The following is a 26,015-nucleotide window of genomic DNA, read 5'->3' on the forward strand; positions in this document are numbered from 1 at the left end:
CTAGGTAGCTTACTTCCTACAAATTGCATGCGTGCCTGCACAGCCGTCGCCACCGAGCTGTCGTATAATCATGACGAGGACGAGGAAAACCCTTACCGAGCGGAGGTGGAGTTCATCTCGCGTGACGAGTGGTCGCGCGAAGTGAGTATTCTTCTCAGCGACCTTGTTACGAACGGGGGCAGGGAGATGGACGACATGGACCCCAACAGTGATGCTGCTAGGGCTCTTGCAAAGATTCTCGCGGTTTATCCGTCACTGGAAACTCACACACTGACCGAGAGCAGCTCTGCTCAACTCGCCGAACATCCAAACGTGCGAGAGCTTCTAGGCACGACGATAACTATGAAGGCCTCCTCTGCTTCGGAGATCCGAGAACAAGTCGCGCCTTACGTCGACTCCAAGGACAAGGATGATGAAACGGCGGCTTATTGGCCCCTGGTCAAAGTTGTCAGGATCTTCACCAAGGCTTGCGTCCTTTCGAATGGCGTTACCATTGTCGATCTGGTAAGTTGCTTTGACTTATCCTCACAGGCGTTTGCAATGTTGGTTGACACGCATTCCCGCAGCCTGGCCATCAGGATTGGGATGCCGCACGAACTGCAGTTGCCTCCCAGTACATGAAGGCTTGCTCCGGTATCTGGATTGTGGCGCCCATCAACAGAGCCGTCGATAACAAGACCGCGAAAGATCTCATGAGCAACTCTATTAAGCGCCAGCTCAAGCTTGATGGAGCATACTCGGCCCTGACCATCATCTGTTCGAAGACGGATGATATCACCATCAACTCAGCCATGGAAAGCTTGAAAAGCAAGCTTGGCAAGGAAACCATGCAAGCATGGAGGGACGCCCTTTCATGTGAGCGACGCATCAAGGACTTAGAGAAGGAGCTTTGAGCACTTCGGAAGCATCGCGGTGCGACTCAGGCGCCCAGTTTGACCGGCTCCCGCGAGAGACAGGCGAAAAGAGCAAGGACGGAGGCTCCCAGCGAGTCTTGTGTCACTGCTGTCTCTCATGGACCCGTTGATAGGGATGACGGTACTGAAACACGCACGTTGAAGGTTGATGAGAAGCAACAGGAACTGTACGATTGTAAGCTCGTAAAAAAAGACCTGATGGATCAAGTCCATGCGCAGTGCATCCACAAACGGAACGAGCTTTCCAGAGAAGCTGTCAAGCGACACCTTGCCAAGAGCTTCAAAGAGTAGGAGACCCGTCTGACTGTCATTGTGTTGTGGAATCAGCTAACCCGCGCAGCCTTGACCGCCAAGATGCAGCAGGCTACGAAGCCCAACCCGACCGAGAGCCACGTGATTACGAGGACATGTCCCGCCAGACTCCCGTGTTCTGTACCAGCAGTCACGTCTACCAGCAGATGCGAGGCCTTCTCATGGCCGACAACGACTCGACGCCCGGCTTCGAGACGGAGGACGACACCGAGATCCCCCAGCTTCAGGATCACGCTCAGAAGCTAACCGAGGAGCTGCGCGTTGCCAAGCAGAAGGAAGTGCTGAGCGGCATCTGCCAACTCCTGAATTCGGTTGCCATTTGGGCACAGGATGCATCGAAATCGCCCGTCTCCATTAATGAGGCAACCTTGGCGACGTTGTTGCAAAACTTCGAAGCAGTGAGTGAAGGTCAACTTACCCCGAAACGATAACCACTGAAGCTAACATCACTTGGCAGAATCTCAAGGCTGACGGTCAAAGCTGCATCGACAGACTAGATACGGAAGCGCAAACCAAACTCTATGACGAGCTGACTCGGTTGACCAGCACCGCTACTTTGCAAGCGGGAATCATTGCCGAGAGATGGAAGAGCATCAGCTGGAATACCTTCAAGGCAACGTGCCTCCGCGGTGGAGTGTTCAATGATAACAATCTCAACGAGCAACTTCTCGAGCCCATCAAGAGCGGCATCTCTATTACTTGGAACAACTTCTTCCAGTTCAATGTCGCCAGTGTGCTTGACGGTTTCTCAGTCGCGGCTACCGGAAAACTGATTATGTTCCACGAGGGTATTGTCACACGGCTTGGCGACCATGACTTCAGGGAGCTACAGGCTTCCGTGCAACTTGATCAACAGTTGATGCTTCACAAAGAACGCATCCTCCGGCTCGCCGCGCAGAGTCGGGCGGATATTGATCAAGCTCAAAAGGACGCCAGTCGCGCGTTCAGCCCAGCGGTGGCAAAAGTCATGACGCCCGGCTACCAGCGATGCACCACCGAGTCAGGCAAGTCTTACTCTTCTCACCCCATGCAGATAGTGCAATATAGGCTAACTGGTTCTGCGGCTTTCAGGAAAGGGAGTAGTAAAACGAATGAATGAAGCGATCCAGCAGCACATCCGCAAACACAAGGTCAAGATGTTTCGCAATGCTGTGAGGGACGCCAGGCACAGCCTCGAGGAGGGGACGAAGTTGGTCGAGGATAACATGACGGAGCAGATCAAGACCATCGCCGCAACCATGACGGATGACTACATGCTCGCCCTGGCCGAGAGACAGAAGTCTGCCCAACTTCATGAAGCCAACTTCAAGAGGGACGTTATGGAGCTATTGGAAGAGGCTGCGAACCATTTCAATTGATCGCGGCGGAAGACAATGAACAAAAAGGAAGGTGAGGGCGGTTGGTTTAGCTGGTTGATGCAACAAGACTCGCAGGGTGCATTTCATCGCATTCAGGACTGGCAGCATATTCTCGCAATTCGATAGACTCAGGCCATTTCTTAACGAATCCCATTATCGCTTGGATTTGACATGTGAGCCGCACCATTGGTGCCAATGCTGGTCTAACTGCATAGATGAATTCTTCCTCAACTCGTTCCAGTTGACAAGGCTTGCTTACTTCCATGGTAAGACTCAATGGCTTAGAGCGTAGTGTTGTTTACTCGCATTAAACGAAATGCTGTAATTGATAAACGATGGAGAAGAAAAGAAGGATGCAAAGTTGATCCCAGCGCCTCACCCAACTGCAAAACTGTCATTAAACTCTTCACCCACCCCTGACACTGGTTGTCAGCAGTTTTCCAGCAGGTTGCGAGTTAGTCGATCATGAAGTTCTCGGCAGATTGGACAGTCTTGCGAACCCGGCTTTGGATGCGCAACGCTTGCGACGACTTTCTTGTTGTGAATGGCAACCCCAGCTCATATAGCACTGTCTATCTCGGTGGCATGTTGGAGTGACATGAATATTCTCCCCTTGCCCCGCCGCCCCAACCCAAAGCTACAACCTCTGCCAACATCTCACGAAGTCTTGCCCTTCCTCGACAGCCCGACCCCGGCGATGAACAGCGTTCTCGCGAGCGTGACACCCCCCGTGATGACGATGCCCATCCAGTCGTACCCCGTCCACGCCGCGGGCGACAGCCTCCCCTGCGCCGACAGGTGTCCGGTCATGCCCACCAGCAGCGCGACGTCGATGCACAGGATCGCGGCCTGCGCGGCCTTCCAGACGAGGAGGTCACCGGTGCGCCGCAGGAGGTAGCCGTTGAGGACGGCGGCGCCCAGGAGCGCGCCGCCCTGGTGGTAGAAGAGCATGTCGTGGGCGGCGTCGCGGTTGGCGGCGGACCCGGGCATGAAGGAGTTCAGCGTCAAGTCGCGGGCGAAGAAGGCGAGGTAGGCGCCCCATAGCGAGCAAGGGGGGTCCCAGTAGAGGAATACGGCACGGTAGATGGACGGTACGTTGGCTGTCATGATGGCGTGCGCTTGCGGTTATGTGGTAGAGATGGGAGGGTTGGGATCTGGCGAGACTGTTAGGACGACGACTGGAAGCTCGACTTTCAAGAGGACGATGGACCCCTTTCTTATATCCATGTGAAAGGGAAGTTTGGGTCTAAGGGGGGTTTAGTGCTGACACGAAATAGTGTCTGGCTACTCTATGCTGATGCTGGGCGTAAGCTGACCCGATGCCACTTAGAGACACCGCGTGTAAGTCGGAGGCCAAAGTCAACGACCCGGAATCCGACCTGACCAGTAAAAATGCAAAGTCTCGATGCGAATTCCCAACAGCAAGCTTCACTGATACATTCAAGGATTCTTAACCCAGTCTGTACCCTGTTCGCAAGAAGATTGTCTCATTATTCGTCATACGATAGGATTGTGCACACTCGTGGGCCTTTAGCAGGTGCAGAAAGACTTCAATTGCTCAGCTCAATTATTGAATCGGGGGTATCTTTTGATCATCCCGGTGAACTGGGCCTCGTTATAACGTCCGTATCCCTCCTTCACACATACACACACTAGACGTTGGCGAGCAGGTACTTGATTCCGTTCCACTGCTCGATGGCACTGGGCAGGATCTGGGCAGCAGGCAGGATGAAACCACCGCCGGAGGCGCCGGCGGGCCTCAGCTCGATGGTCCAGGCGACCTCGGCGCGGGCGGCGCCGGTGAGGTAGTCGGGCGCGCTGCCGGTGGTGGCGTAGAGAGTCGAGCAGCTGGGCCCGTAGGTGAAGCGGGTGCCGTACGACTGGGCGATGGTGTTGGCCGTGTTGCCGGCGAGCGTCATCTGGCGCGCGTGGTTGGCGGCCCGGGCGGAGCAGTCGTAGCCGTAGGGCAGCAGGATATACTGGCCGTAGCTGTGCCAGTCGATGAAGAGCTTGATGCCGCGGCCAGCGGCGAGGCGGTCGGTGTAGGCCTTGAGGGCGACCATCTCGGGGGTGTCGCCGGCGGCCTGGCCCTTGTACGTCTCGGAGCAGAAGCTCGTGGAGGCGCCGCCGGGGAGTTGCCAGTTGAAAGGCCAGTTTCTGCAGAGCTGTCAGTCTGCTTTCTTGTCACGCATATCAGCGTCCAGGTTGATCGGACTACACATACCGGTTGATGTCGGTGCCGATACAGGTGCTGCCAGACCGGGGCTGGCGGTTCTTGCGCCAGAGACGGTCGTTGGTCTGACTGTAGGCGAAACCTGGTCGGTTCCATCAGTGACTGTACACTCTTGCAGGATGTCCAAGAGATGACTTACCGTCCGGGTTGACAATGGGCAGGATGTAGAAGTCGTACTTGTCGAGAAGAGCCTTCACAGCAGCGTCGTTCTTTTGATAACCGTCAATAAGCTGGTAGGTCAAGTACTCGACCACCTGTTTCATCTTGGTTAGTGATGATCTCTTGAGGGTTACAGCTACATGGAACATGGTTCTAGTTGGCGTACCATGGTCGTGACCCATTCGCGGGCGTGGACAGTACCATGCCAGTAGATGGCGGGCTTGGAGTCCTTGCCGCCGCTACCCCAGAGGTGAATACCAAGGAGCGAGCGTCCGCCGTACGAGTTACCGGCGTTGATCAACTCCGAGTTGGAGGGGAAGTTAGACTGCAGGTCGCGGATGAACTGCTGGTGGTCGGCGAAGGTGTGGTACGAGTTGAACCACGTCAGGCTGGGAAGAGCCTGGAGGCTGACATCTTCGTTTCCTGTATAACTCGTCAGCATCGATCACTTTTCCAGATTCGTGGGAACTTTGGGGGAAAGGGAGGGGGGGACTGACTCTCGTAGGGGGCAAATTTGCCCTCCTCGGCGATGGTGGCGCCGAGGTCCTCGTGCAGGACCGACGTCTCGAGGCCAAGCTTCTCGAACTTGGAAACGTCACCCGCGGGGATGGCGACGTCCAGGTGCTCGCTGTTGTCGAGGTTGAAGGGGATCGCGGCGATATTGGCGATCTTCTTCTTGATCGAGGCGGCGTCGTTGTGCGTGGAGATACGGAAGGCCTTGAAGCCATCGTAGCTGATCTTCTTCTCCAGGGGCGTGACGGCCGCGGCGGACGCCAGCGGCAGCACAAGGGCGAGACCGGCGAGGAACTTCATGGTCGCTGAGGCTTGTCTAGCTTCCGTGAAAAGTTCCAGATGGACGGGGAGCTGGAGAAAGAGGGAGGAAGCGCTGACAGGCTGGAGACTGAAAGGAGCGAGACCATCTTCGACGATCATATGCCCCTCTTTATGGAAATCGGACGACAGATATCTGTGTGGTCATGTTGCGGTATGAGGACGGGTTGCTGTGCGTGGCACCAGCCGAGATGGTGTCACCAGCCCGACCTTTGCAGAAACAGGTAGGTGTGATTGTGGCTTCTAAGCGCCCCCGCGCCCATGATAAGGGGTTTTGGAGAGCTTCCATGCACAGAAACCCCGCGGTGGAAGTCGGATGAGCAACCCGGGGCGATTCCAGGCGAGCCGATGACCATCGCCAACTCCCTCGAGGGCGGCAACTTGACCGGTTTGGGGAGCAAATGCCGGACGGCAGGGATCAAGCCAGCCACTGCCGAGAAGACAAACGCTGCCGTGAGGGGATGGATGGATAAACAGTCTGGGGCAGCTCACATAACACAACCAGCTTAACATGCTGAGGGAATAAAAACAAAGGTCGTTGGGCTAGCTATCAGCTCGGGACCTCGCTTAACCAGAGACTGAGGAGGACATGTGAGCTCAGAGCGTCTATCCTCTCCCTTTGACCTTCCTAAACGGACGTCTTCGAGACCGAGCAGACCCTAGGTTTGCGCTGAGCCAAGACGCGAGACTTGTCAGCACCGTAGGCCCAGCCTCCTGCATGGCGATCTCCTCGGCCGACGCGGACACGGAATGGGGGATAGGCGGGTTAGCCGGCTGCAGTGTTCGAGAAAACGCCGGGATGGAGCACGCAACTCGCACGCAACCCGTCGAAATCCTTCACACCTGCCGTTAAGGTTTAAGCTTAAAGCCTTCGCAAGTCGTCGGGGCGGCGATTGCTGGCGGCGGCGCAGCTCGCTGGGACGAGCCGAGTTCTTGCAAGGCCCTGGCCCCCCCCCCCCGCGCGCCAGCAAGTGTCACCCCCTCCCCGCGCGGCGATGCGACCCTGATTCGGGGACTGACAAGGCCCTGCAGCTTACTGACATGAAAGTGGGATGGCGCCAGCAATGGTCTACTGTGTTCCGCAAGAAGCAGGCGTGTATGTGCTGCGTCTCTGGGCGAACTGCAGCAAGTTGAGCCATTTATTTCGACTGGAGGTGAGCGGGGGGGAGTGTGTATTATCTGGAACAGGCAAGTTCAGACTGGCTATCGTCGGCCATTCTGAGGTTACAATCTTGGGCTTGGGGATGAGAGCATAACTCCGCAGTGAGGGGGGGAAGCTATCTCAATCTGGCAGTTGTTAAGGTGGTGACGAATCGCCAAGACTCCAAAGACATAAGCCAAGGGTGGCACTTGTCGAGCTTTATCGACCCCGGCTTCTGAGTCGCCGAGATCCAAGCCTGGCATCTTGGCAATGTGACGGTATAGTCAAGTTGTGTGTAAGCTGCTGGGATCTTGACACAATGTGCTATAGGTTGCTGGATATGTCCTCGCGAAGCCACTTAGAGTCAGCCGGTCCTAGGTCGGGACAAGATAGTCTTCTCTGGAGGTTTGTCGACATTTTTTATACATCTCTTAAATATTACTGTCTCGCGTCCATTGACAGGCTCTATTCTATTCATCGTGTTTAAGCATTGAGTCGACTTGTAGATAGTGATAGTGATAGTGATATGACGGTGTTCTGTCACTGTCTGAGCCAATTATCCCTAATCTCTTGACTTTGAGATGTTTGTGTTGTTCAGCACCAGCAACGGTGGGACGTTTCTCAATGTGGGACAAAGTAAACTGTCGTTGTCAGTCTTCCAAAAAGCTTCTCGTTTACAGCATCTATGCTTGTTTTTTGACAGATTGATGACGAATCAAGGTTCCCTTCAAGCTGAGAAAGTTCCGACAGCGCATATCGACAACTGCGGGAAGGTCAGCACATCGTCCATGAGCTTTGCAGTATCTTCAAGTCAAGTCCGAAGCCAAAGTGCACAGTCGACGCTGGGAATGACGTTGCGTATGACAACCAGAAGCCATCACGTGGGGGTTACTTGCACGAGTTCCAAGTTCCGAATCATGGGTCTCTTATATGGTGAATTCAAACGGTTATACCGGAGAGCACGAGCAAACTACATATTCTACTGAAGTGTTCTTCCCCGCCAGTTATCGGTCCACGTCATCTTCATCGTCTGACGTCGCGGTGGTGTCTTCGATAGTCACGCCGTGCTTTTGCGACTGCATCGTAATCTCTTTCATCCATTTCATGTCTACCTTTTCCCAACATTTGAGTTCATACCGAATGACTTTCAAATCCGGGCACACCTGTTCCGAACGACCTACAAAGACACTCAAGTCCTCATTGAACGGTCCGCGAGACAAATCTAACAGCGCCAGCTTCCTGAGCCTTCCCGGGAGTAGTTTCGCTAGCAAGTCCGTGTTCTCGGCCACATAATTGGTGTAATCGCCCCGCTCGTTCCACAAACTCCCGCCGTCGAGGTCAAGATGCTCCAGTGCCTCGAAGTCTCGCACTGAAGTGAGCAGTCTCGGTGTAAACGGACCGGTGCCCGGCCGGCGCGGCTGCTGCTGCCACACTCCAAACATCAACGAGAGCTCGAGGAGTTGCGATTTGACCGGCCCGAGTGCATCCGCCACGTCCTGCGGCGAGCATAGCTCTCGTCTATCATTCGAACGACGATATTGTCGGGCAGAGTTGTACCAGAACTTCTTCAGACCAGGAAAGCCCTTTAGAAGCTCGCTGATCTCCGTCGCCGTGAAGTCCGCTCCTGTGAGGATAAGCACCCTGACGCCGTGGAGCTGAAGAGGGGCTTCGAGCCCCCGGGGGCCGATGATCCAGAGCGAGTCGAGGTTCGGAGCCGCGTCGGCGAGTGGCTGCGCCAAGTTTGCACAGTCATCCAGGTGGAGTCGGCAATCTACCAACTTGGACAACAGCGGCCTGTTTCCAGTAGCATTTGACACCTGAGACAGTGTCTGAAATGCCTTTCTCGGGTCGGTCTGGGAAACGTGATACTCCAGCGTGCGGAGATTGGGTGTGTGAGCTATGATGATGTCCGTCATGAAGTTCTGAACCAGGCCTTCATCGGCATCGTGATACCTGATCCCCCGCCCCGGATGATTGAGTGGGTCTAAAAGGAGCTTATAGAGGTCTTGCGGGACCGGCGCACCGAGGCGTGTGGTCGCGAGAGCAATTGTCTGGAACTCTGCTTCGCTCAGGACCAAATGACCGCAGCTGTTGTTGGAGATCTCCTTTACCCGGTAGGCAATGTCCGGGTTTTCCATGAACATCCTAAGAAGACCTGGACGGTTGTCTTGCGGCTCAGGATGGCCCCATACTCTGTCTTGAGTCCCTGCAAACTGGACCTTTTCGACTATTGCGGTGATGGCGATGTTTCGTAAACGTCGAGAGACTCTAGAAAGGGAGAGCAGGCTCGAATAGTCCGCTTTTCGGAGCTCAAGGCAGATTTGTTCGATGATTTCTTGTGGGATTTTCTCAAAGTTGGTTGCCATCTTGGAATGGGGTTTGTTATTGGATAAAGCGTTCGGGTCTTTGGCTACACCCGAGTGGCTTTGGGGACGGTCTACGTTCATGATCGTTCGAGTAAGTGTTTCAATTAACAGTCAAAGAGACCTTGCTTTGATTGAAAGACAAACAGGACCGAGAAAGAAGACCAAATCCATTCGGTGCCTGTTTAGTTGAATTCACCCTGATTTGAGGTGGCCTGTTGCAAGCATTTTGTCATCGGGATTGTGCCGCATTGCTGCCTAGTCTCCCCACCTCGATGCCTGCAAAGGACATGTTGTCAACCAATCGTCGCTTTCCATGACTATGTACAGACACCAGTCATTTGCCCAGTCATCATGAAAGAACACCGCCGCTCTTCTTTACATGGTTGGGATTGCCTCCAGTAATTTATTCTCAAGGTTGAGGGTAGGTTTCTTCATTGTCCGATCTCATGCCACTTGCCGGCATCTTATATTCGTCCTTGAGTTGAACTTTGGCGGGCGATGACTTGATCAACACATTTTTCGAAATTGACTTGAGACGTCATTTAGGACTCGGAATTCAAGACAGAATCATCACCTCATGTCTGGAATACCTTAATCACTACCATTATTCTTTGGTTCACACCTCTATCTTCTCCGCAATCGTCCTATGTCCGCTGTGAATATAAGAACTTCTCAGATTGTCGCGTTCTGTGGCTCTCTGGGCACAGCAACCGGGAGAAAAACACACCGTGAACTTCGTGAAAACTAACCAAACCCTTGACCAACGTCACTCGAAAGAGTCTAGAATTATGTCCCTGAAACCACCTCAAGAGCCTCCTTACAACGCCAGATTGCCCAGTGTATCAGCTGCTCCAGCCAAATGACGAACCCCATCATTCCCAGTCTTTCTCAACCTTCCAAGCTTCACTGGGTCTCAACCCAGCTGCAGCAAAGTCGCAGTCGCGATGCCCCCATTTTCTACGAAAGATTTCTCTGCCGGCCTCTGTTATGACGTCTATCCCCTCCTGGAACCCCAAGGCGTCGTAGGCGTACGGCTCGCGAGGGTCCCCGCCCCTTTGCCCTAGCTGCCACGTGTTCCTGTCCCGGTCCGCGTGTTTGTAGTTGTACATATCCTGGCTGATGCGGCGAAGCGCCCGGAAGGAGTCCAAGGGGTCGACAGCCTTCGCAGCGTCCTCCCTGGAGTCATCCGTCTCACCACCAACAGGAGCACCGGCCTTGTCGAGTTCGGGCACGGGGAGGCTCCGCTTGTTCTCCTCCCGGACGCTCTCGCCCATGACCTTGGTCGGCGGTGGCGGGTTCGGATCCGTGAAGCCGAAGCCTTCGGGAACCTCTGACTCGCGGTACAGAACGCGCAGGTCGTCCAGGACGGATCCCACGTCTTGTACAATGCCGGCCTTTACTTCCTTGACACTCCACCCGGCCTCCTCGAGGCGCCAGTACATGTCGCAGTCCGACATGTAGTATGGGATGAACGTGTCGAAGCCGCCGACATCCCCGTAAGCCCGCGGGTTCACCAGCGTCAGGTGGTCGTACGCGAAGAACCGGGCTCCCCATTTATGGTCACTGCGCATCGTGTCGTTCAACTCGCTGATGGCCAGTTCGTAGATGGTCTGGTAGTCCGGCGTGTTGACTGCCCCAGTGACACCTTCCATGCCCTCCTCGTACGAGAGCACGAACGAGTCCATGTGGCCCCAGAAGTAGTACGACCACGGCTCCTCCCTCGCCACGGTGGTGAAGTAGTTCTGCAGCTGGGCAAAGTTCAGCAGGACCGGCGTGCGCATGACGTGGACTCCCAACATGTGCAGCTGGGTATAGTTGAGGTACAGGGGGTTCTGTAACGTCAGACGGCCTCTGGCGTTGGCATCATGCACCCCCGTATTCTCCACGACGTAGATTTGGTCGGCCGGCCACCCGGCCGTGATGTACCCGACGACGGTCTGCAGCAGCATCGGCCAGCTCCGCGTGAAGCCGATGAGCAGCGGCGGGGCCTTCGACAGCGAGTACTTGTGATAGACGTTGGGCTTCTTGGCCTTGTTCCAGGCGGGGACCGGAGGCGGCATGCCCGACGACAGCAGCGGGAATGGATCCTTGACCGGCGGCGGCGTCCATTCCGGCTGCGATTTCAACTTGGGCGTCGGCCTCGGCAACGGGGTCGGGCTCGTGATGACGGGTGGCGGCTTGGTGTCGGTGTCAGCGATGCGCTCGACGACCATGTTTTTGAACTCAATCTGGAGGAACACGAAGAGCAGGCAAAGAGCGAGGACGATGTATAAGATCGGAACCTGTTGCCGTGATCGGGGCTTCGCCACCGAAAGCATTCGCGGCGCTATCAAGGACACCATGGTCGAAACAGAGTCGTGATAAATGATGCTACTCTCTGAGGATGTTGAATTCCAAGTGAACCGTATGCGTTCTCGGTCGAAGAACCAGATTAATGACCCCCGTTTGCAGCGTGGGCAGATTACGGTAGGACGCAGTGGTGACGTGTCCCGTCGCCCAAGTATATGGTACGGAATGAGATAAAAACAGAAAGCCGGTTCTCTTTGGTTTTAATATGCTTGGGATGAAGCAGTTTGCTTGGTTTTTGTCAGTGACGTCGGTCCGAGTGTAAAACAGGATCGCAAGGGGCTGGTGTGTCCGCGAGGAGGCAGACAACGTCCGTCTGTTACTTGCCTTTTTATCTGGCCTTACAACAGCTACTCGAGCCACCGACAACGTCCATTACTCGATCCCTTGCTGGGAAGTGAACTCTGAAGACTTTTAACGCTGTTCATTTCGACGTGCCAGTTGCAGCTTCTTAACAACGAGTTGCCTCGGTAGCTACTACGTGTTGATAGCGTCGAGCACGTCGGAATGGGATGCCGTTACATCAGAAGTTGAGACAAAATTATTGGACGAAGACGGCCAGAAACGTAACAAACAGTCCGACCGAGACAACCGGGTGACAAACAAACCCGAACGCCCTGAAGTTGGGTTTAGGTAGTGAATACCTGGACCAAGCATTATTCTTTCACTGGCAACTGTGTATTGTTCATCCAGCTTTAGCGTGAGAATAGCTGGGATAGCTTTGCCATTCCATGAGTCCGGGAATTATTATCACTCGCCAGCGAGTTTATGAGAAGGTTGCCGGTGCGAGACCGACTGGAAGTTAAGTTCTTCTCTGCAACCTCCTGCGACACAAGAGCCCGCAACGACAGACTTTAAAGTGAGCCAAAATGGGCAGAAGCCGCCAACCACAACCACCCCACGCACCGCTCGCTTCACACACACCAATGCTAAATCTGGGTATGTAGCTGTCCCCTTGCACACACCTCATTCAGACGTTTCGAAACGGATGCGCCACGCGTTTCTTGGACAGAGGGCTAGAGGCCGCGGTTTGGCGCGATGACCTCGTCGGTGCGCTTTGATGGGCCCGATCGACCGGGGGGCACGTTCCAGTTTAGGGATGGGGGAGGCTCTTGGCGGGACTCGAATGGCAAAATGCGCGGGCTCTATGGCCGTCACCGTCTGATCTCGGAAAGCTTGAGCTGTCGAGAAACGTTTTGTTTCCCTCGAGGAGGGTGACCTGCAACATTGTATGCGGCTCGGAGCGGGTGGTCCCAGGTGGGTCAGTTGGCCGATTCCCTTCTATCGGCGTCATTGGATCTCCTCTCCAGTACTACCATAGACTTTAAACTAATACGCGGAACCCTTTGTTTCAAATGCTGCTTTTTGCCTCTTCCTTATACACACTGTGGTAGGAACGGGGCGGGTTTGAGGCGGATACGACTTCTCGCCTGAGTTCAATCTGACCGCAACGACTCACTCTCGGAAGCTTAATAGTTAGTCGGGGAAGAAACTTTTCCAACAGAAGTTCGATCAGCAGCATACGGACATGAATTATATCTAACCTGTCTAATCCGGCAGTGTAAATCATCCAATTGATTCAAATATACGAGGAAAACTGAAATATAATATAATGACAAAGAGCGGCCTGAGCAGCAGCAACACGGCTCAGGACCTTCCAACTGGGCTCACTCAACTCTGCTTATCCAGACAGCCAACCAGACGGAAAAAGGAAATGAGGATATTTCGAGAGGCGTAGAAAGAAATTTATCAAACAATTGCAATGCCTCGGACGGATGAGAGAATCGGTCCAGGCTAAGAAGCCTGCAGGGATGGAATTATCCGAATTCTGTCAAGAGTCCAATCACGATGAGATCGTTGTTGACATACGGATCTCCCAGCTTGTCAAGTTAGTTTAGGTGAACTTGTACAGCAAGCTGTATATTTTCCAATGGCCGGGTATTAGACGAAGTTCTCCGGCGCAGGATTAGCACAAAGTTTCTTCCAATCGATAGCACCAATCTGTCCATGTAGCCGACAAGTCGGACCTTCTTCCATGAGACCAGCTGATTCAGAAAGCCATCTAGCTGGGATTCTAGTGTCACTTTAGACTCACAGCTCAAGTGACTCTTGCCTTCAACATCAGTTTGTAGGCAGCCAGATAAGACTAGCTATCATCTATTCACGAACGATAGACCCTGGGCGGTGCGTTACCGGCCTTTTCCATCGGTAACTATGCGATGGCGGCAAATTTGTCGATACTCATCATTGCTGCGTTAGTCAGTATTCGGTAGGCTCTCATGGTAGCCCATTGTGACCTAGGAAGTGTCGCATCCAGCAAGGATGAACAACAGCGAGACGTACAGAAAAGAGGGTATCATATCTATTTTGATCTGGAGCTAAAAAAAAATCACCGCCCGAATTACTGGTACATATAGCATAACGGCGCCCCGGACGCCGTATTCATCAGGTTCTTGATCTTTACCGGCGAATTGATGGGCGTCAGGTCGATGGCGTCCTCGACGCTGCCGTTCGGGCTCTTGGGGTTGTCCTGCAGCGTCATGGTGCCGAAGACGTCCTGCCGGTTTCTGAAGTTGAGGTTCTGCCAGATCCAGTAGACGCGGTCGACCTGGGCCTGGTGCAACCAGAAGGCGGGATCGCCCGGCGCGATGAAGGCGTCCGCGCCGGGGTCGCCGCCGATGATCAAGTGGCCGCCGCCGTGGACGCCGAGCGTGTTGGGGAAGAAGCGGTCGTCGCCCTGCAGCAGGGACGAGAAGTTCTTGATGGTCGTCTGCTGGAGGATGAGCAGCGTCGTGTTGCGGAACGAGTTGAAGCGGGTGGCGACGTCCTTGTTCAGGTCCCGCTTGAGGCACCGCGGGAGGTCCTCGAGCGGGTTCGAGACGTTGAAGGGCTTGTCCGTGCCGTACTGCGCCAGCGCGGCGGGGCCGATGTGTACCCGCATGTCCTTGAAAGGGCCCGCTTTCACGCAACCGCCGCCGGAGCCTGGTTTGAGGGTAATGAGGTTCTTTGTGAACGGCTGGCGGAGTTGGAGCCCATCGTGGGGGATGAATTCGCCGTCGCTTCCTAGCGATGTCTCGGATCCGTCGAAAACGGGCGAGGCGGCTGGATTGTTGATGTCCAGGCCCCATTCCCAGTAGGGCAGGGCTCCTGTAGACGCGTCAACATCGACCTCATTTTGTCAGGGAGGGGGGGGGATCGTAGGTCTACCTTTATAACCACACTGAGAGCGCAATCTCTGTTCAAAACTGGCGAGATAATACCGGTGCCAGGCGAAGAAAGACGCCTGAAATCCTTGTCAGCGGCGGACCTACGATAACCAGACTGCATAGTCTGACGGGAAATTCTAAAATAGCTTACAGTAAGATGTGTGTTCTTGAAGCTGGTGTAGTGAACGGCAACAAAGTCATCGTAAAGGGATTTCGCCATTGGAACCCGCTTCGGATCTGACAAGACAGGCTGCCTCATGATACACTGGACAGCCGCAATGAAAGCCTTGCGTTCAGGTGGTGGCAGAGACCGCCTTGTGGTTTACCATTAGCACCAGAAACATGGCGAGAGCTCCTCCGGCTCCGAAGGCCCTCCTCAAGACGTATCACTCACCATTCCCTCCGCATGGGCACATTCGCGCCTTGGCATGGATTGTTGTCGCCTAGATGTGTTTGCGGTGTGTTCATGGTCCGCGCGTTCTTGAGTGCCCTCAAGTTCAGCTTCGCCAACGCTGTCCCGTTGTTTATCTCTTCATCAGTAAAGTCGGGCTTGGGCTTTGGTGGTACAGGTTGTGGTTTTGATGCCGGTGGTGAAGGTTTTGGTTTCGGCGCTGGTGCTACCGGTGCCGGCCGTGGCAGCGGTTTCGTAGTGGGTGCCGCAGTTGGTTTCGTAGGCGGTGTCGTAGATGGTTTCGTAGGTGGTGTCGGAGGTGGTGCCGGGGACGGTGGAGGAACCGGCGCCGGAGGAGGCAGGACGGGTGGTGGCACCGGGACTATTGATGGTGCCGGTACTGGCGCGGGCGCTTGAGGGGGCTGTTGAGGCCTCTTCTTGCTGCGGTGGCCCTCGGCGGACGGAACGAGCGTGAGCAAGAGGACCAGGGCGACGACCAAGAACCATCCCCAGCGCGAACATGGTGCCATTGCGCCGCAGTGTGGGAGAACTCGCAAGACAGCTTCTTCGCCACAGACGAGACAAGACGGCTCGATTTCAACCTGCGACTGCGTTTCCACAATGACAAGGCGAGGATGAGCCGACGATATAAAGACGACGAGAGCGTCGATCCATGCCGCCGCCTGGTTTCATGGTCTAGAGGCTGGAGAAAGTATGGGGACCTGCCTCGGCGCGCTGAGACAGAGGCTATTTGTGCTTTGATGGGGTGGGATGGCCCGGTTCGATTTGAGAACGGGTTGACTTCCTGCGATAAACGGCCGCCATTGGTCGCGAGCGACGTTGGGAAACACAATCTCTCAACTCTGTTCAGCTTGGTTCAAGGACCGTGCCTGCATCTCGCCTCATCGACTGAACTGCTAGTGGAACGACACCTGCTCTGCCTCATCAACAACTATCACCACTTCCTCGGCCGACGGCAGCCAGCGGGTCATACCAAATGACCCATCATCAGCAGACTTCCCGGGCCCGCAGCCTCCCGAGAGCTGAAATGATCAGAAGTACGAGCAGAGGCAAGAAGCTAACTCTTTTCCGCTCCAGTATCTTTCCAAGGTGATGAAATGATAGCGAGGAATCCAAAAGAGGAACCGATACCGAGTGGTCAGGTGGTAAATAGAGCGAACTTGCATCTACACACGGTTCAGCTGTTTGGTACGCTGAGGGCCAGCGCCGACTGTGTTACACTACCTGAGCGCTAGAAATGACTCGGCGTACCTCGTGGACGAGATGCCTCTTTTGCTGTTGAAGTTCAGTAAGCTGCGGGACGTGTTGGCGGCCCTGTCGTTGAGCCTACTTCATAGACGTCGACACCGCATTAGGCTCGAGGGACAGTTCTGTCTGCACGCCCACCACAAATGACAGATGACAGGGCGGTCAGACGGTCCTATCGTTCGCCTGATGGCACATGGTGCACAAAGAGCGGCTGCGCCTGGGCATCATCGAAGCTCACCGGTGATGTTGGGTGCCTCTGAAGAGGGGCTCGAGCGTGCTCACGACCTTCTTTGTCGGTGTGAATGACCGTTGCAACATTGACAGTCTCTGAAGCTTTGCGAGCAGTGATAAGGAGGGAGAAACACTGCCGACGACCGGACTCCGGACATCATAGCCTCAACGGCGACTCGAGATGATTGGCGGCAGGCAACGCAGAGAGACTGAGTAACAGAGGCCCCTCGGATGAAAGAATTCGGTATTCCCCAAAAACAGTTGCGTCGTGATACGTGGAACGTGAGTGGTTCCCGTCATCCAGCCTTCATGAGTTGCTCGGGCCTACGAGTTCGGAGAGGGAAAGTCGCCCGAGAGGTGTTTGCGCTCTGGTTACTGGAGGCGGCACAACCGTTCTCGTCATGCAGCCACTGTAGCCACGTTGGCGGATAGCAGTGCCCATAGTCTCTAAGTAACCATACTAAATTCAGACCAGACGCATGTACAGAACCGGTCAGCATGGAACAAATCTGTAATTGAAGCTACTCGCGAAGCAGTATGGAGTTTATTGGGGACGGCGTCCTTGTCGATGGCTGACACATCCATCCCTCCTTAGTTTTCCGGCGGCATCCATTGAATGTCACGTCATTCTGAATATGATTCGTATCTTGTAGAAATCATAAGGCGCTAATTTGTTTCAAGGAAGGTCCCCGGTGGAATTGCGACCATGACGGGAGCTGGGGATGTGGTGTCCGCGCGGTTGTGAAGCAGCATGTCGAAGTTGGCGGTCCAGACTCCCTCGTCGGCCCCACGATGCCCCGGAAGGAATGACTGCGGCAGCCGCCCCACCTAATTTCTCGCCTATTCTCCTTAGCGAGTTGTCTGTAGCGCCCACCTACCTGGACTTCCAGCGGTGATTCACGCTGATTCACCACAAAAAGCCCAGTCACTCGCCGTGATGTTGACTCATCGACTGTGCACGGGCCAGTCACACACACCCTGCTGGGTAGGTAATGTGTGAGTCGAAGCCTGGAGGACCCCGCCTCGCCCGCCACCACTGATAAGATAAAAAATTCGAAAATCCCGGCGACGACAATGGAGGGGCAGAGGGGCAATGCACAACATCGACTGACGCCTCAAGCAGAGAGCAGCATCCTCGACTCGACAAGACCAAGCCAGCGACAAGACACAACGCAAGTGCCGGTGCCAGAAAGACAAGACCAGACCACACCACACAGACCGCCTACCATGGCTTCCAACGAGTCCCCCGCTGCTCCCCACGAGCCTCCATACACATACCGCCCCAACCAGGGCTACGACCAGACCGAGTCTATCCCCGTCGAGCTGAGAACCGTGCCCAACGACGCTTCTGCCCACGACGACGAGGATGACGGCGACCTCGAAGATATTTTCGGCGAGGACGAAGAGATTGACGACGAGGACTGGAGCGCCGACTCGGGCAACCTGACCAAGTCGTACAACCGCCAGCGTATGTTCAACACCACCGACTCAGCCCTGCCGCGCTCCAACGCCCAGAGACCGGCTGCCAACACCAAGTCGAGCGTCGACGACCAGATCACCGCCCTCTCCAAGCACGCCGCGAAGATCCGCCTGGACGGCGTCAAGGAGAATGACGAGAAAAGCAAGGACAAGGCCGACCGGGCGACGAGCGAGCAGGTGCTGGACCAGCGCACGCGCATGATCTTGCTGCAGATGATCAACCGCGGCATCGTCAGCGAGATCCATGGTGCCATCAGCACCGGAAAGGAGGCTAACGTTTATCACGCCATCCTGCACCCCGAGGGCGACGGCCCCAACATCCAACGGGCCATCAAGGTGTACAAGACTTCGATCCTCGTCTTCAAGGACCGCGAGAGGTACATCACAGGCGAGCACCGCTTCCAGAAGGGCTTCGACAAGAGCAGCAACAGGAAGATGGTCAAGCTGTGGGCCGAGAAGGAGTTCCGCAACCTGAGGAGAATACACGCTGCCAGAATCCCGTGCCCAGAGCCCATCAGCCTGAAGCTGCACGTCCTGGCCATGGGCTTCCTCGGTGACAAGAGGGGCTGGGCATACCCCCGGCTGAGAGACGCCAACCTGACTGGTGACGATGTCGACCAGCAGTGGAGGAACCTCTACGTCCAGCTTCTGGGTCTCATGCGCCGGATATACCAGGTCTGCAGGCTCGTCCACGCCGACTTGAGCGAGTACAACATCCTCTACAACAGCGGCAAGCTGTACATCATCGATGTCTCCCAGAGTGTCGAACCTGACCACCCCCGCGCGCTGGAGTTCCTGCGCATGGATATCAAGAACGTCGGTGACTTCTTCAGGAGAAAGGGCGTCGACACGCTCAGCGACCGTGCCATCTTCGACTTTGTCTCGTCGCCCGAGGGTCCGGTCGAGGAGCCCGCCCTGGGCGAGGCGCTCGAGAAGCTGTACGAAAGCAGACCCGCCGACAACGAGGAGGCCGCCGCCGAGCAGGAAGTCGATAACGAGGTTTTCCGGAAGCAGTACATTCCCCAGACCCTCGAGCAGGTCTACGACATCGAGAAGGACGGTGCCAAGATTGGCCAGGGCGAGGGCGACAAGCTCGTCTACAAGAACCTGCTCGCCGACGCCGTCGTGAAGGAGGACGAAGAACAGGAGGCTGAGGACGAGACTTCCGACGATGAGTCGGGCAGCGGAGCGTCCTTGGCCAGCGGCGAAGAGGACGACTCCAGGTTTGACAAGGGCCGACCTAGGGGACGTAAGCACGAGGACAAGGAGGAGAAGAAGGTAAGGAACAGGCACTGATGATGGTGGATGAATGGCCGGCGCTAACACGATGCAGCAACACAAGCTGGCCGTCAAGGAGGCCAAGCGCGAAAAGCGCAAGGAAAAGATCCCCAAGAGCGTCAAGAAGAAGCTGGTCTCGTCTTCGTCTAGGAAGAAGCACTGAGCCAACTCCCCTCATTTGACATGCATGAACGGATACCCCCCACTTGCGAGGAAAGCCTTGGAAGCGGAAGACATGGATGCAATCGGGTGATGAAGACTCGATCGGCCTCAGACGGGGTCGGCATGCAGTGTTTAACCATTCGGTATAACCGCTGCTGACCCCGTCATTCTGGCTCTCGAATGCCCTCTTCTACTTCCAGAGAGGCACCATGATGATCAAGGAGAGCTCTGACGATTGCACCATTTCTCCGCTGCGGTGTTGGACCTTAAGACTGGAGGAAAGATTGACCAATGTCAAGAATGTCATGCTCACCAGTTTGCGACAACGTAGACCCAGTAGAAATCCAAGAGCGTGTTCTTCGCTGCCATCTGTTTATCCCTAGAGAAGTCATTATGATGATGGGAGACTCTGGTTGAGTTGAACCTGTTGCGTTATTATTTGGGAAGAATGAGGCAAGTACTGTTGGATGAGCCTTCCGGTGCACTTTCCCTAGTACTACTCCCCTCATAAACCTCGATGAAGGCAAGTCCGGGATACTCGGTGTGCCTGCCCTCCCCTTCCTGCTCCTACCTCGTAAGGTGGGGAAGGACATACTTGACCATGATCGTGACTTCCCTCTGTGTCCCTGCTGTCCTCCTGCTTCCTTTAGCTTCCTCCCGCAGCGGAGTGACATCTTTCCCCCCTTAATCTTGCTGTCGCCGCACATCTTCCCTCCTCCAAAGCCATCTCAAAAGCATCTCCATCTCATCTTCGGGGGATTCATCGTCATCATCCCCATTTCCAAGGCATTGCTGTCTCCTCACCTGCACACACACACACACACACGCACACACCTTTCCGTAACAAGCAACAAGCACACCCATCATGTCGATCCTTATCACCATTCTCCTTCTGCTGATCGCCATGGCTGCGGCCCAGGTCAACCACGCCATCCATGGCTTCGAGTATGTTGGCTGCGTTAGCGTCACCTCGGACAAGTTCAACGCCTTCGTCAACTTTGGCACAGCCTATACCCCCGAGGAGTGCCAATCTGCTTGCACCGGTCGCAACTACGCCGCTGTCTTCCCTGAGTAGGCCTCCGTTTCCTATTCAGACCAGCCCAGACATTAACACAAGGTCTCTTCAGTGGGTGCCGTTGCGGTAGTAGCCTGGAGAGCTTCCCTACTGTCGAGGAGTCCATCTGCAGCAACCCTTGCAACGGCGACTGGAACTTTGGCTTCTGCGGCTATTCCAACTCTGGGGGCTGCAGCTATGCCAACGTATACAAGGCGTGCGACGAGAACACGCCCGTCCCGTTCTCGAATCCGATCCCCGGCGGCCCGGCCTCCACTGAGCCCGTCCCTAGCATCACCTTTTCAACCATTCGTCTTCCGACCGTCACTCGCACCTTGAAGCTGGCCACCAAGTCCACCATCGTCATCCACACCGTTACACCCGGCAATGGAGGCCTCACGACCTCGTGCACCTTGATTGATGGCATCCCCCCCACTACTCCGACTGTAGACTCTCCTTCAGGCCCCATTGTCGTCGTCCAGACTGTCGTCGTCCATGTGCCGCCGAAGAGTATCAGTACCCCCGGATGGCAGAGCTCCGACAGCATTCTGGTGGACCCTCCCGTCGCCACCCTTCCACCGGCTGAGACACCTGTGATTCCCTCCCAGCCAACTACCAGCAGTCTCAGCCTTATCGAACTCGTTCCGTACGACCCCATTCCAGCGGTTTCCATTCCAGGCAACATCACCCTGCCGGATGCTACGTCGACTCCCGAGGGGCCCATGTTCCAGACACTCATCATGCCGGACGATCCTCCCATGACGACCGCCACATTCACTCCAGCTGTCGTCACTCACAGCTCAGCTTGGCGGATCGAGACTGGTGGTACCGTCGTTGCTGCTGCCGTCGTGGCTGCCATTCTGGTTGCTGTCGGTATCTAAGGTCGTGAGAAGAGATGCGTGTGTGGACGAAAGCCAAACAGTATTATAGTTGCTTCTTTTGTGAAATTTTGGGGGTCAGATGACCCGATAACTACCCTAAATCATCAGCCGAGGGCACCTGATGATAGGACAGCTTTCAAGCGGATTCTGTAGAAGACATAATCTCGGGCCTTTGCCGTGTCGAGAGTACGTAGGTAATCAACTGTCTTGTCCACGGAGCAGCCCAGCGCGAACATAAGGATTGAGCAGGGAGACAAGTCTGTCGAGTCCATGTCAGACATGTGTCCGGTTACCTAGGAAACGGAATCGAGTGATGGATAGGACTGCAACATATATCCAGCGCAACTAAGGCTGTGTTTCGGTCAGACATGTCTGTCGCCTTCGCGTTCTTGGACGTCCAACGACCGGGTGTGGGTTGCTTCGACTGAATCTCTCAACGGCCGCGTTCAGGGGTACAGTGTGTGAACTGTAATTTGAATGCGCTGTTGTCCCCTTACCGTTCCGTACAGCAGTGGTCGGACTGAATCGTCCGCACTGTCCTGGAGACCCACCTGAGACCTCCGTCGGGCACATTTAGGCACGATACGTACCCGTCTGTTACCTTATCACCAGCCAGCACACTGAATCACCTAGGTAGTACCCAGTACCGCCACGCTCATCAAGACAAGTACCTCCCACCATTTTGCCTTTTCCACGTTGCCTGCAGGACCGAACAGCTGCCCATCTTCCATGTGACGGGTTTCTCACACGCTTCCAACTTCTTCTCCTCCCCGTTACGACTCCCGCAAGAACCTCAGCTTCTTCGTCTCTCACTCTCTCGTTGGAGGACTGTCTCCAATCGCCGACTGTGGCGCCCAACAGCCATGTCGGATTCATCCCGCGGAGTACCAAGCCCGGGTCGCGAACAGCCGCCAGGGCCTAGGCCGCGCGACGCGCTTCTCACCGCTCCGGATGCGGACGATGCGGCCTCGGCAACAGCGACGGCCGAGAGAGACGACCCCGGTATCGGGTCTCTTACACCCTCACTTGCGATTCGGACGCGGCAAGCTCCCCATGAGACGAGGAGCCGCAATGACACTTCAGAGAGCCCCTTCTTCGACGTCCTTACACCGGACCTACGCTACTACATCTACCAGCTCGCTTTTGGCCGCAAAATCCTCCATCTCTACCTCTTGTACCGGCGCAGCCTTCAGCCGGATGTGCGGTGGCGGAAGGGTCACCAGCCCGTGCCGGCTTGGTACCCTCACTCACCCGGCGTATCGCCCATGGACCCGCCTTCCGCCGATGCCAGCATGACGCCGCAGTGGTACTGGTGGAGCTGCGTGTGTGGCCCGGAGAACCGGTGTCTCGAGACAAAGCTGTCTGACCAGTGTCCTAGAGGGTTCTTCCAGACATGCGGTCCTAAGGAGACGTATCTGGGTATTCTGCCGTGGCTGCTGACGTGTCGACAAGCGTGGGTTTTCCTCACACCATGTCCGCATGAGATGAGACCAATTGCTGCGTCTCGGTAACATCAGATGATCAATACTGACAGGCTCGCAGGTACGAAGAGACGATCAAGGTCTTGTACGCGAGCAACACGTTCAAATTCGAGCAGCGGCTCGAGGCCATGTACTTTCCCTACGCCATTGCGACGCCGAAGCTGAATTGGATCACGTCGCTGGAGATGCGGATCCCGGACCGTGACGAGTCCCTTATCGATCGATCACTGGACAAGGCCCCGCGACCGTCGACTGGCGCGCCTTTGATTAGCGAACTCCGGGCTTTGAGTCCCCGGGATCAGTATCTGCACATCGTCAACAGCATCGCTCCGACCTTTCCCGCACTGCGCCGGTTGCACATCTCCTTTGAGGGCTCCGTTCGGCGGGTCCCGGTACCGCGGCCGTACGTGACGACACTCCTGATCTCGACCCTGGGCGAGGTCGATGCGAGCGAGCTCGAGTCTCTCGTGCTGGGTCCCATCGATGCCATGCCCAAAGGAATCGAGAAACAGATTCTGTTCTACCAGTCATTGTATACGGCACTGCTGGCTGCAGCAAGCCAGACGGGCGAGGTCAAAGAAGTGGAACACCTGCGGAGTGACGGACGTCCTGGATGGACCAAGTTCTGGCGTTCTTTGGAGACGGCAGAGGATAGCAGGGCGGGCTACTGGGTTTGCAAGCATGGTTGAAGCCGAGACGGACGGCGAGACGAAAGTCTCGGTTCATGTACAGGGCGCCGGGTTGTGTAAGCACGCCTTGTTTGGTCGCATCACCTATATCCAAGGCATTTTTCCAGTTGGGGCGGGTGCCCGTCAAGTGCCTCGATCATATCCAAGCAAGGATCGAGAGCTTCCCGAATCAACGTGCCGCAGCATGCGCTGACGCGAGTTGCGGAGAGGCGGGCGCTGGGAGAGGACGGTTACTGCGGCCGAGCCGTGCCCCGTGCGGAGGCCATCTTTCATGCCCCCCTCCCCCTCATCCGATAACATGTCACATAGGAGGCAGCGTTGCGTGTTTCCTTTCGTTGTCGGAATCGGGAGTGATGGTTCATGGTTCATGCAGTTTGTTTCCTGCCGCAGGAGGGGGGCGGCGAAGAAGAGTCAGCTCCATACGCTATGACAGCATGGTCTCCAGCGTTTGCGAGCATTGAGCACATGGATGTGACCCCGAATGAGGGTTTCCCCTAGGAAGGACTTGGTTTTCCTTCTCGTTGTATTTAATAGACCGCCGTCGCGCGTTTTGACGTCTGCGGCGGACGTATGCACGCTCGGTGGATTTCAACTGCAGCTCAGCTTATCTTCGGTCGATCAAAATCGCTAGCGCAACCGATCCTCGACAGCGAACCAGACCATCGGGTCGATATTCGAGAAACCGGATCGAAACAGCGAGAAGCGAACAAGACAGGATCACGACGAAGCCAGTCTTGGCAGATAAGTGATTGCCCATCGTCGCCATGATCTCCTCGATATCGAGCATGAACCACTGGTGGTGGCACTTTCTCGAAAACCACGTCTACCGCATCCCGCCGCCGCCGAAGCGCGTGCGCACGAAGCCGATGCAGGTCCTCTGCGTCGGCCCACCGCGCAGCGCGACCGAGTCCCTGCAGCAGGCGCTGCTGACGCTCGGCTACGACCACACGTATCACGGGTGGGACATTGTCTACGACGAGCCGCCGATCCCCGCGACGGGGTGGGTACGGCTCGCACGGAAGAAGTGGTACGGAGGGGGCCGCGGCAGCCGGGCGGAGGAGAAGGCGGGGGACTGCAGCATCTCGGCGGAGGAGTTCGATGAGCTGCTTGGCCATTGCGTGGCCGTGACAGACGCGGCGGCAAGCTGCTTCGCGGCCGAGATGATCCGGGCCTACCCCGAGGCCAAGGTGGTCCTTAACGTGCGGCGGGACCTGGACGCGTGGCACCAGAGCGCGGTCAAGACGCTGGTGCACGTCAACGAGAGCTGGAGCTTCTGGATCGCGAGCCTGCTGGACCGGGAAGCGTTCTGGGCGTGGCACGTGTACGAGAGGTTCCTGTGGGCGCTGTTCTTCCGGGCGCCGGACGGGGACATGGCACGGGCGATCCAGAGGAACGGGAAGTGGATTTACCGGGGTGAGTGTGGCCGTCCCACCCTCCCCCATCTTCCTCCTAGGCAAGAAGGAGTGGCGACGCCGTCGACGCTGACAGTGACAAAATAGAACACTGCGACATGATTCGCGGCATGGTGCCGCCCGAGCGGCTCCTCGAGTGGTCGGTTGACGAAGGTTGGGGGCCGCTGTGCGAGTTCCTCGGCAAGAAGGTGCCGGACGCGCCGTTCCCGCACGCCAACGCCATCGGCCCTGGGGGCGGGTGGAAGGCGAGAGAGGAGATGGCGACCAAGCGGTGGGTGGAGGGGGCGCTGACGAACCTCATCTTGATGGGGCTTTTGTTCGTCAGCGGGTGCGCCGTCTGGATGCGGTGGGGGAGGTGAATCATCGGCGACAGATGGCTAGGCAGTAAGAGAGAAGGGCCCCGGGTCTAAGACGCCGTGGTCTTGGGAGGGGGGTCTGTGGTCCAGGCTGGACGAAAGGTCTGAGGGGAGTCAGGTAATCATAATACTAGGGCTGAAGCACGAGGCGTGTTTGGTCTTCTATAATCGAAACCTTTTGGTCCTTGTGTCAACAACAACGTCCAACATAAATCTCAAACTCATGGTTCTCACTTGAATGCCTGCTTGGTGACACTCGGAATGACGATGACTGGCTGGACGCAAGGCCAGTCTGCATGTGTGCTGCAGAAGTGAGGTGAGTAAGATGAGTGAATGAGAGCTGAACTTGCCGCCAGCCTCAACTTGCTCGAATAGACAAAGTTGCCTCATGCTCCATCGTTTCCATCTACTCTTCCTGTGCCTATTCCACACCGGAGACTTTCACACGCTTGGGCCAGCTTCACCA

The 26,015-nt window shown here is 55.9% G+C and overlaps 11 protein-coding genes across 11 annotated transcripts; 6 read left to right on the forward strand and 5 right to left on the reverse strand.

Annotated features, from left to right (window-relative positions):
* Window positions 1-27: 27 nt before the first annotated feature.
* CDEST_01517 (Putative P-loop containing nucleoside triphosphate hydrolase, dynamin) lies at window positions 28-2,584 on the forward strand (the record flags this gene model as incomplete). The annotated part of the gene is made up of 5 exons (XM_062917676.1): window positions 28-504; window positions 567-855; window positions 1,242-1,624; window positions 1,684-2,230; window positions 2,298-2,584. The coding sequence occupies 5 exons, from the start codon at window positions 28-30 to the stop codon at window positions 2,582-2,584; spliced, it is 1,983 nt and encodes a 660-aa protein (XP_062773727.1).
* A 657-nt stretch (window positions 2,585-3,241) lies between these two features.
* Window positions 3,242-3,691, reverse strand: CDEST_01518 (uncharacterized protein; the record flags this gene model as incomplete). The annotated part of the gene is made up of 1 exon (XM_062917677.1): window positions 3,242-3,691. One exon carries the CDS (start codon window positions 3,689-3,691, stop codon window positions 3,242-3,244), a length of 450 nt encoding a protein of 149 aa, XP_062773728.1.
* A 545-nt stretch (window positions 3,692-4,236) lies between these two features.
* CDEST_01519 (Putative peptidase M14, carboxypeptidase A) lies at window positions 4,237-6,135 on the reverse strand (the record flags this gene model as incomplete). The annotated part of the gene is made up of 5 exons (XM_062917678.1): window positions 5,474-6,135; window positions 5,143-5,399; window positions 4,957-5,071; window positions 4,809-4,899; window positions 4,237-4,741 (listed from the first exon to the last, which is right to left on the reverse strand). The coding sequence occupies exons 1-5, from the start codon at window positions 5,907-5,909 to the stop codon at window positions 4,237-4,239; spliced, it is 1,404 nt and encodes a 467-aa protein (XP_062773729.1). The 5' UTR covers window positions 5,910-6,135.
* A 1,817-nt stretch (window positions 6,136-7,952) lies between these two features.
* Window positions 7,953-9,314, reverse strand: CDEST_01520 (Putative leucine-rich repeat domain superfamily; the record flags this gene model as incomplete). Its single annotated transcript, XM_062917679.1, has 1 exon — window positions 7,953-9,314. One exon carries the CDS (start codon window positions 9,312-9,314, stop codon window positions 7,953-7,955), a length of 1,362 nt encoding a protein of 453 aa, XP_062773730.1.
* An 872-nt stretch (window positions 9,315-10,186) lies between these two features.
* Window positions 10,187-11,656, reverse strand: CDEST_01521 (Putative nucleotide-diphospho-sugar transferase; the record flags this gene model as incomplete). Its single annotated transcript, XM_062917680.1, has 1 exon — window positions 10,187-11,656. The coding sequence occupies one exon, from the start codon at window positions 11,654-11,656 to the stop codon at window positions 10,187-10,189; it is 1,470 nt and encodes a 489-aa protein (XP_062773731.1).
* A 2,355-nt stretch (window positions 11,657-14,011) lies between these two features.
* Window positions 14,012-17,239, reverse strand: CDEST_01522 (Putative tyrosinase copper-binding domain, di-copper centre-containing domain superfamily). Its single transcript, XM_062917681.1, has 5 exons — window positions 16,503-17,239; window positions 15,261-16,444; window positions 15,018-15,180; window positions 14,868-14,943; window positions 14,012-14,807 (listed from the first exon to the last, which is right to left on the reverse strand). The coding sequence occupies exons 2-5, from the start codon at window positions 15,785-15,787 to the stop codon at window positions 14,062-14,064; spliced, it is 1,512 nt and encodes a 503-aa protein (XP_062773732.1). The 5' UTR covers window positions 15,788-16,444; window positions 16,503-17,239; the 3' UTR covers window positions 14,012-14,061.
* Window positions 17,240-17,831: 592 nt separating this feature from the next.
* Window positions 17,832-20,148, forward strand: CDEST_01523 (Putative serine/threonine-protein kinase Rio1; the record flags this gene model as incomplete). Its single annotated transcript, XM_062917682.1, has 2 exons — window positions 17,832-19,514; window positions 19,570-20,148. The coding sequence occupies 2 exons, from the start codon at window positions 17,832-17,834 to the stop codon at window positions 19,675-19,677; spliced, it is 1,791 nt and encodes a 596-aa protein (XP_062773733.1). The 3' UTR covers window positions 19,678-20,148.
* Window positions 20,149-20,541: 393 nt separating this feature from the next.
* CDEST_01524 (Putative carbohydrate-binding WSC) lies at window positions 20,542-21,711 on the forward strand (the record flags this gene model as incomplete). Its single annotated transcript, XM_062917683.1, has 2 exons — window positions 20,542-20,747; window positions 20,804-21,711. The coding sequence occupies 2 exons, from the start codon at window positions 20,542-20,544 to the stop codon at window positions 21,609-21,611; spliced, it is 1,014 nt and encodes a 337-aa protein (XP_062773734.1). The 3' UTR covers window positions 21,612-21,711.
* A 539-nt stretch (window positions 21,712-22,250) lies between these two features.
* Window positions 22,251-23,790, forward strand: CDEST_01525 (uncharacterized protein). The gene is made up of 2 exons (XM_062917684.1): window positions 22,251-23,064; window positions 23,154-23,790. The coding sequence occupies exons 1-2, from the start codon at window positions 22,475-22,477 to the stop codon at window positions 23,779-23,781; spliced, it is 1,218 nt and encodes a 405-aa protein (XP_062773735.1). The 5' UTR covers window positions 22,251-22,474; the 3' UTR covers window positions 23,782-23,790.
* Window position 23,791: 1 nt separating this feature from the next.
* CDEST_01526 (uncharacterized protein) lies at window positions 23,792-24,248 on the forward strand. Its single transcript, XM_062917685.1, has one exon. The coding sequence runs from the start codon at window positions 23,817-23,819 to the stop codon at window positions 24,240-24,242; it is 426 nt and encodes a 141-aa protein (XP_062773736.1). The 5' UTR covers window positions 23,792-23,816; the 3' UTR covers window positions 24,243-24,248.
* Window positions 24,249-24,496: 248 nt separating this feature from the next.
* Window positions 24,497-25,717, forward strand: CDEST_01527 (uncharacterized protein). Its single transcript, XM_062917686.1, has 2 exons — window positions 24,497-25,194; window positions 25,281-25,717. The coding sequence occupies exons 1-2, from the start codon at window positions 24,546-24,548 to the stop codon at window positions 25,550-25,552; spliced, it is 921 nt and encodes a 306-aa protein (XP_062773737.1). The 5' UTR covers window positions 24,497-24,545; the 3' UTR covers window positions 25,553-25,717.
* Window positions 25,718-26,015: the final 298 nt, after the last annotated feature.

This window comes from Colletotrichum destructivum, chromosome 1 (genome assembly GCF_034447905.1).
Source record: "Colletotrichum destructivum chromosome 1, complete sequence".
Taxonomy (NCBI): domain Eukaryota; kingdom Fungi; phylum Ascomycota; class Sordariomycetes; order Glomerellales; family Glomerellaceae; genus Colletotrichum; species Colletotrichum destructivum.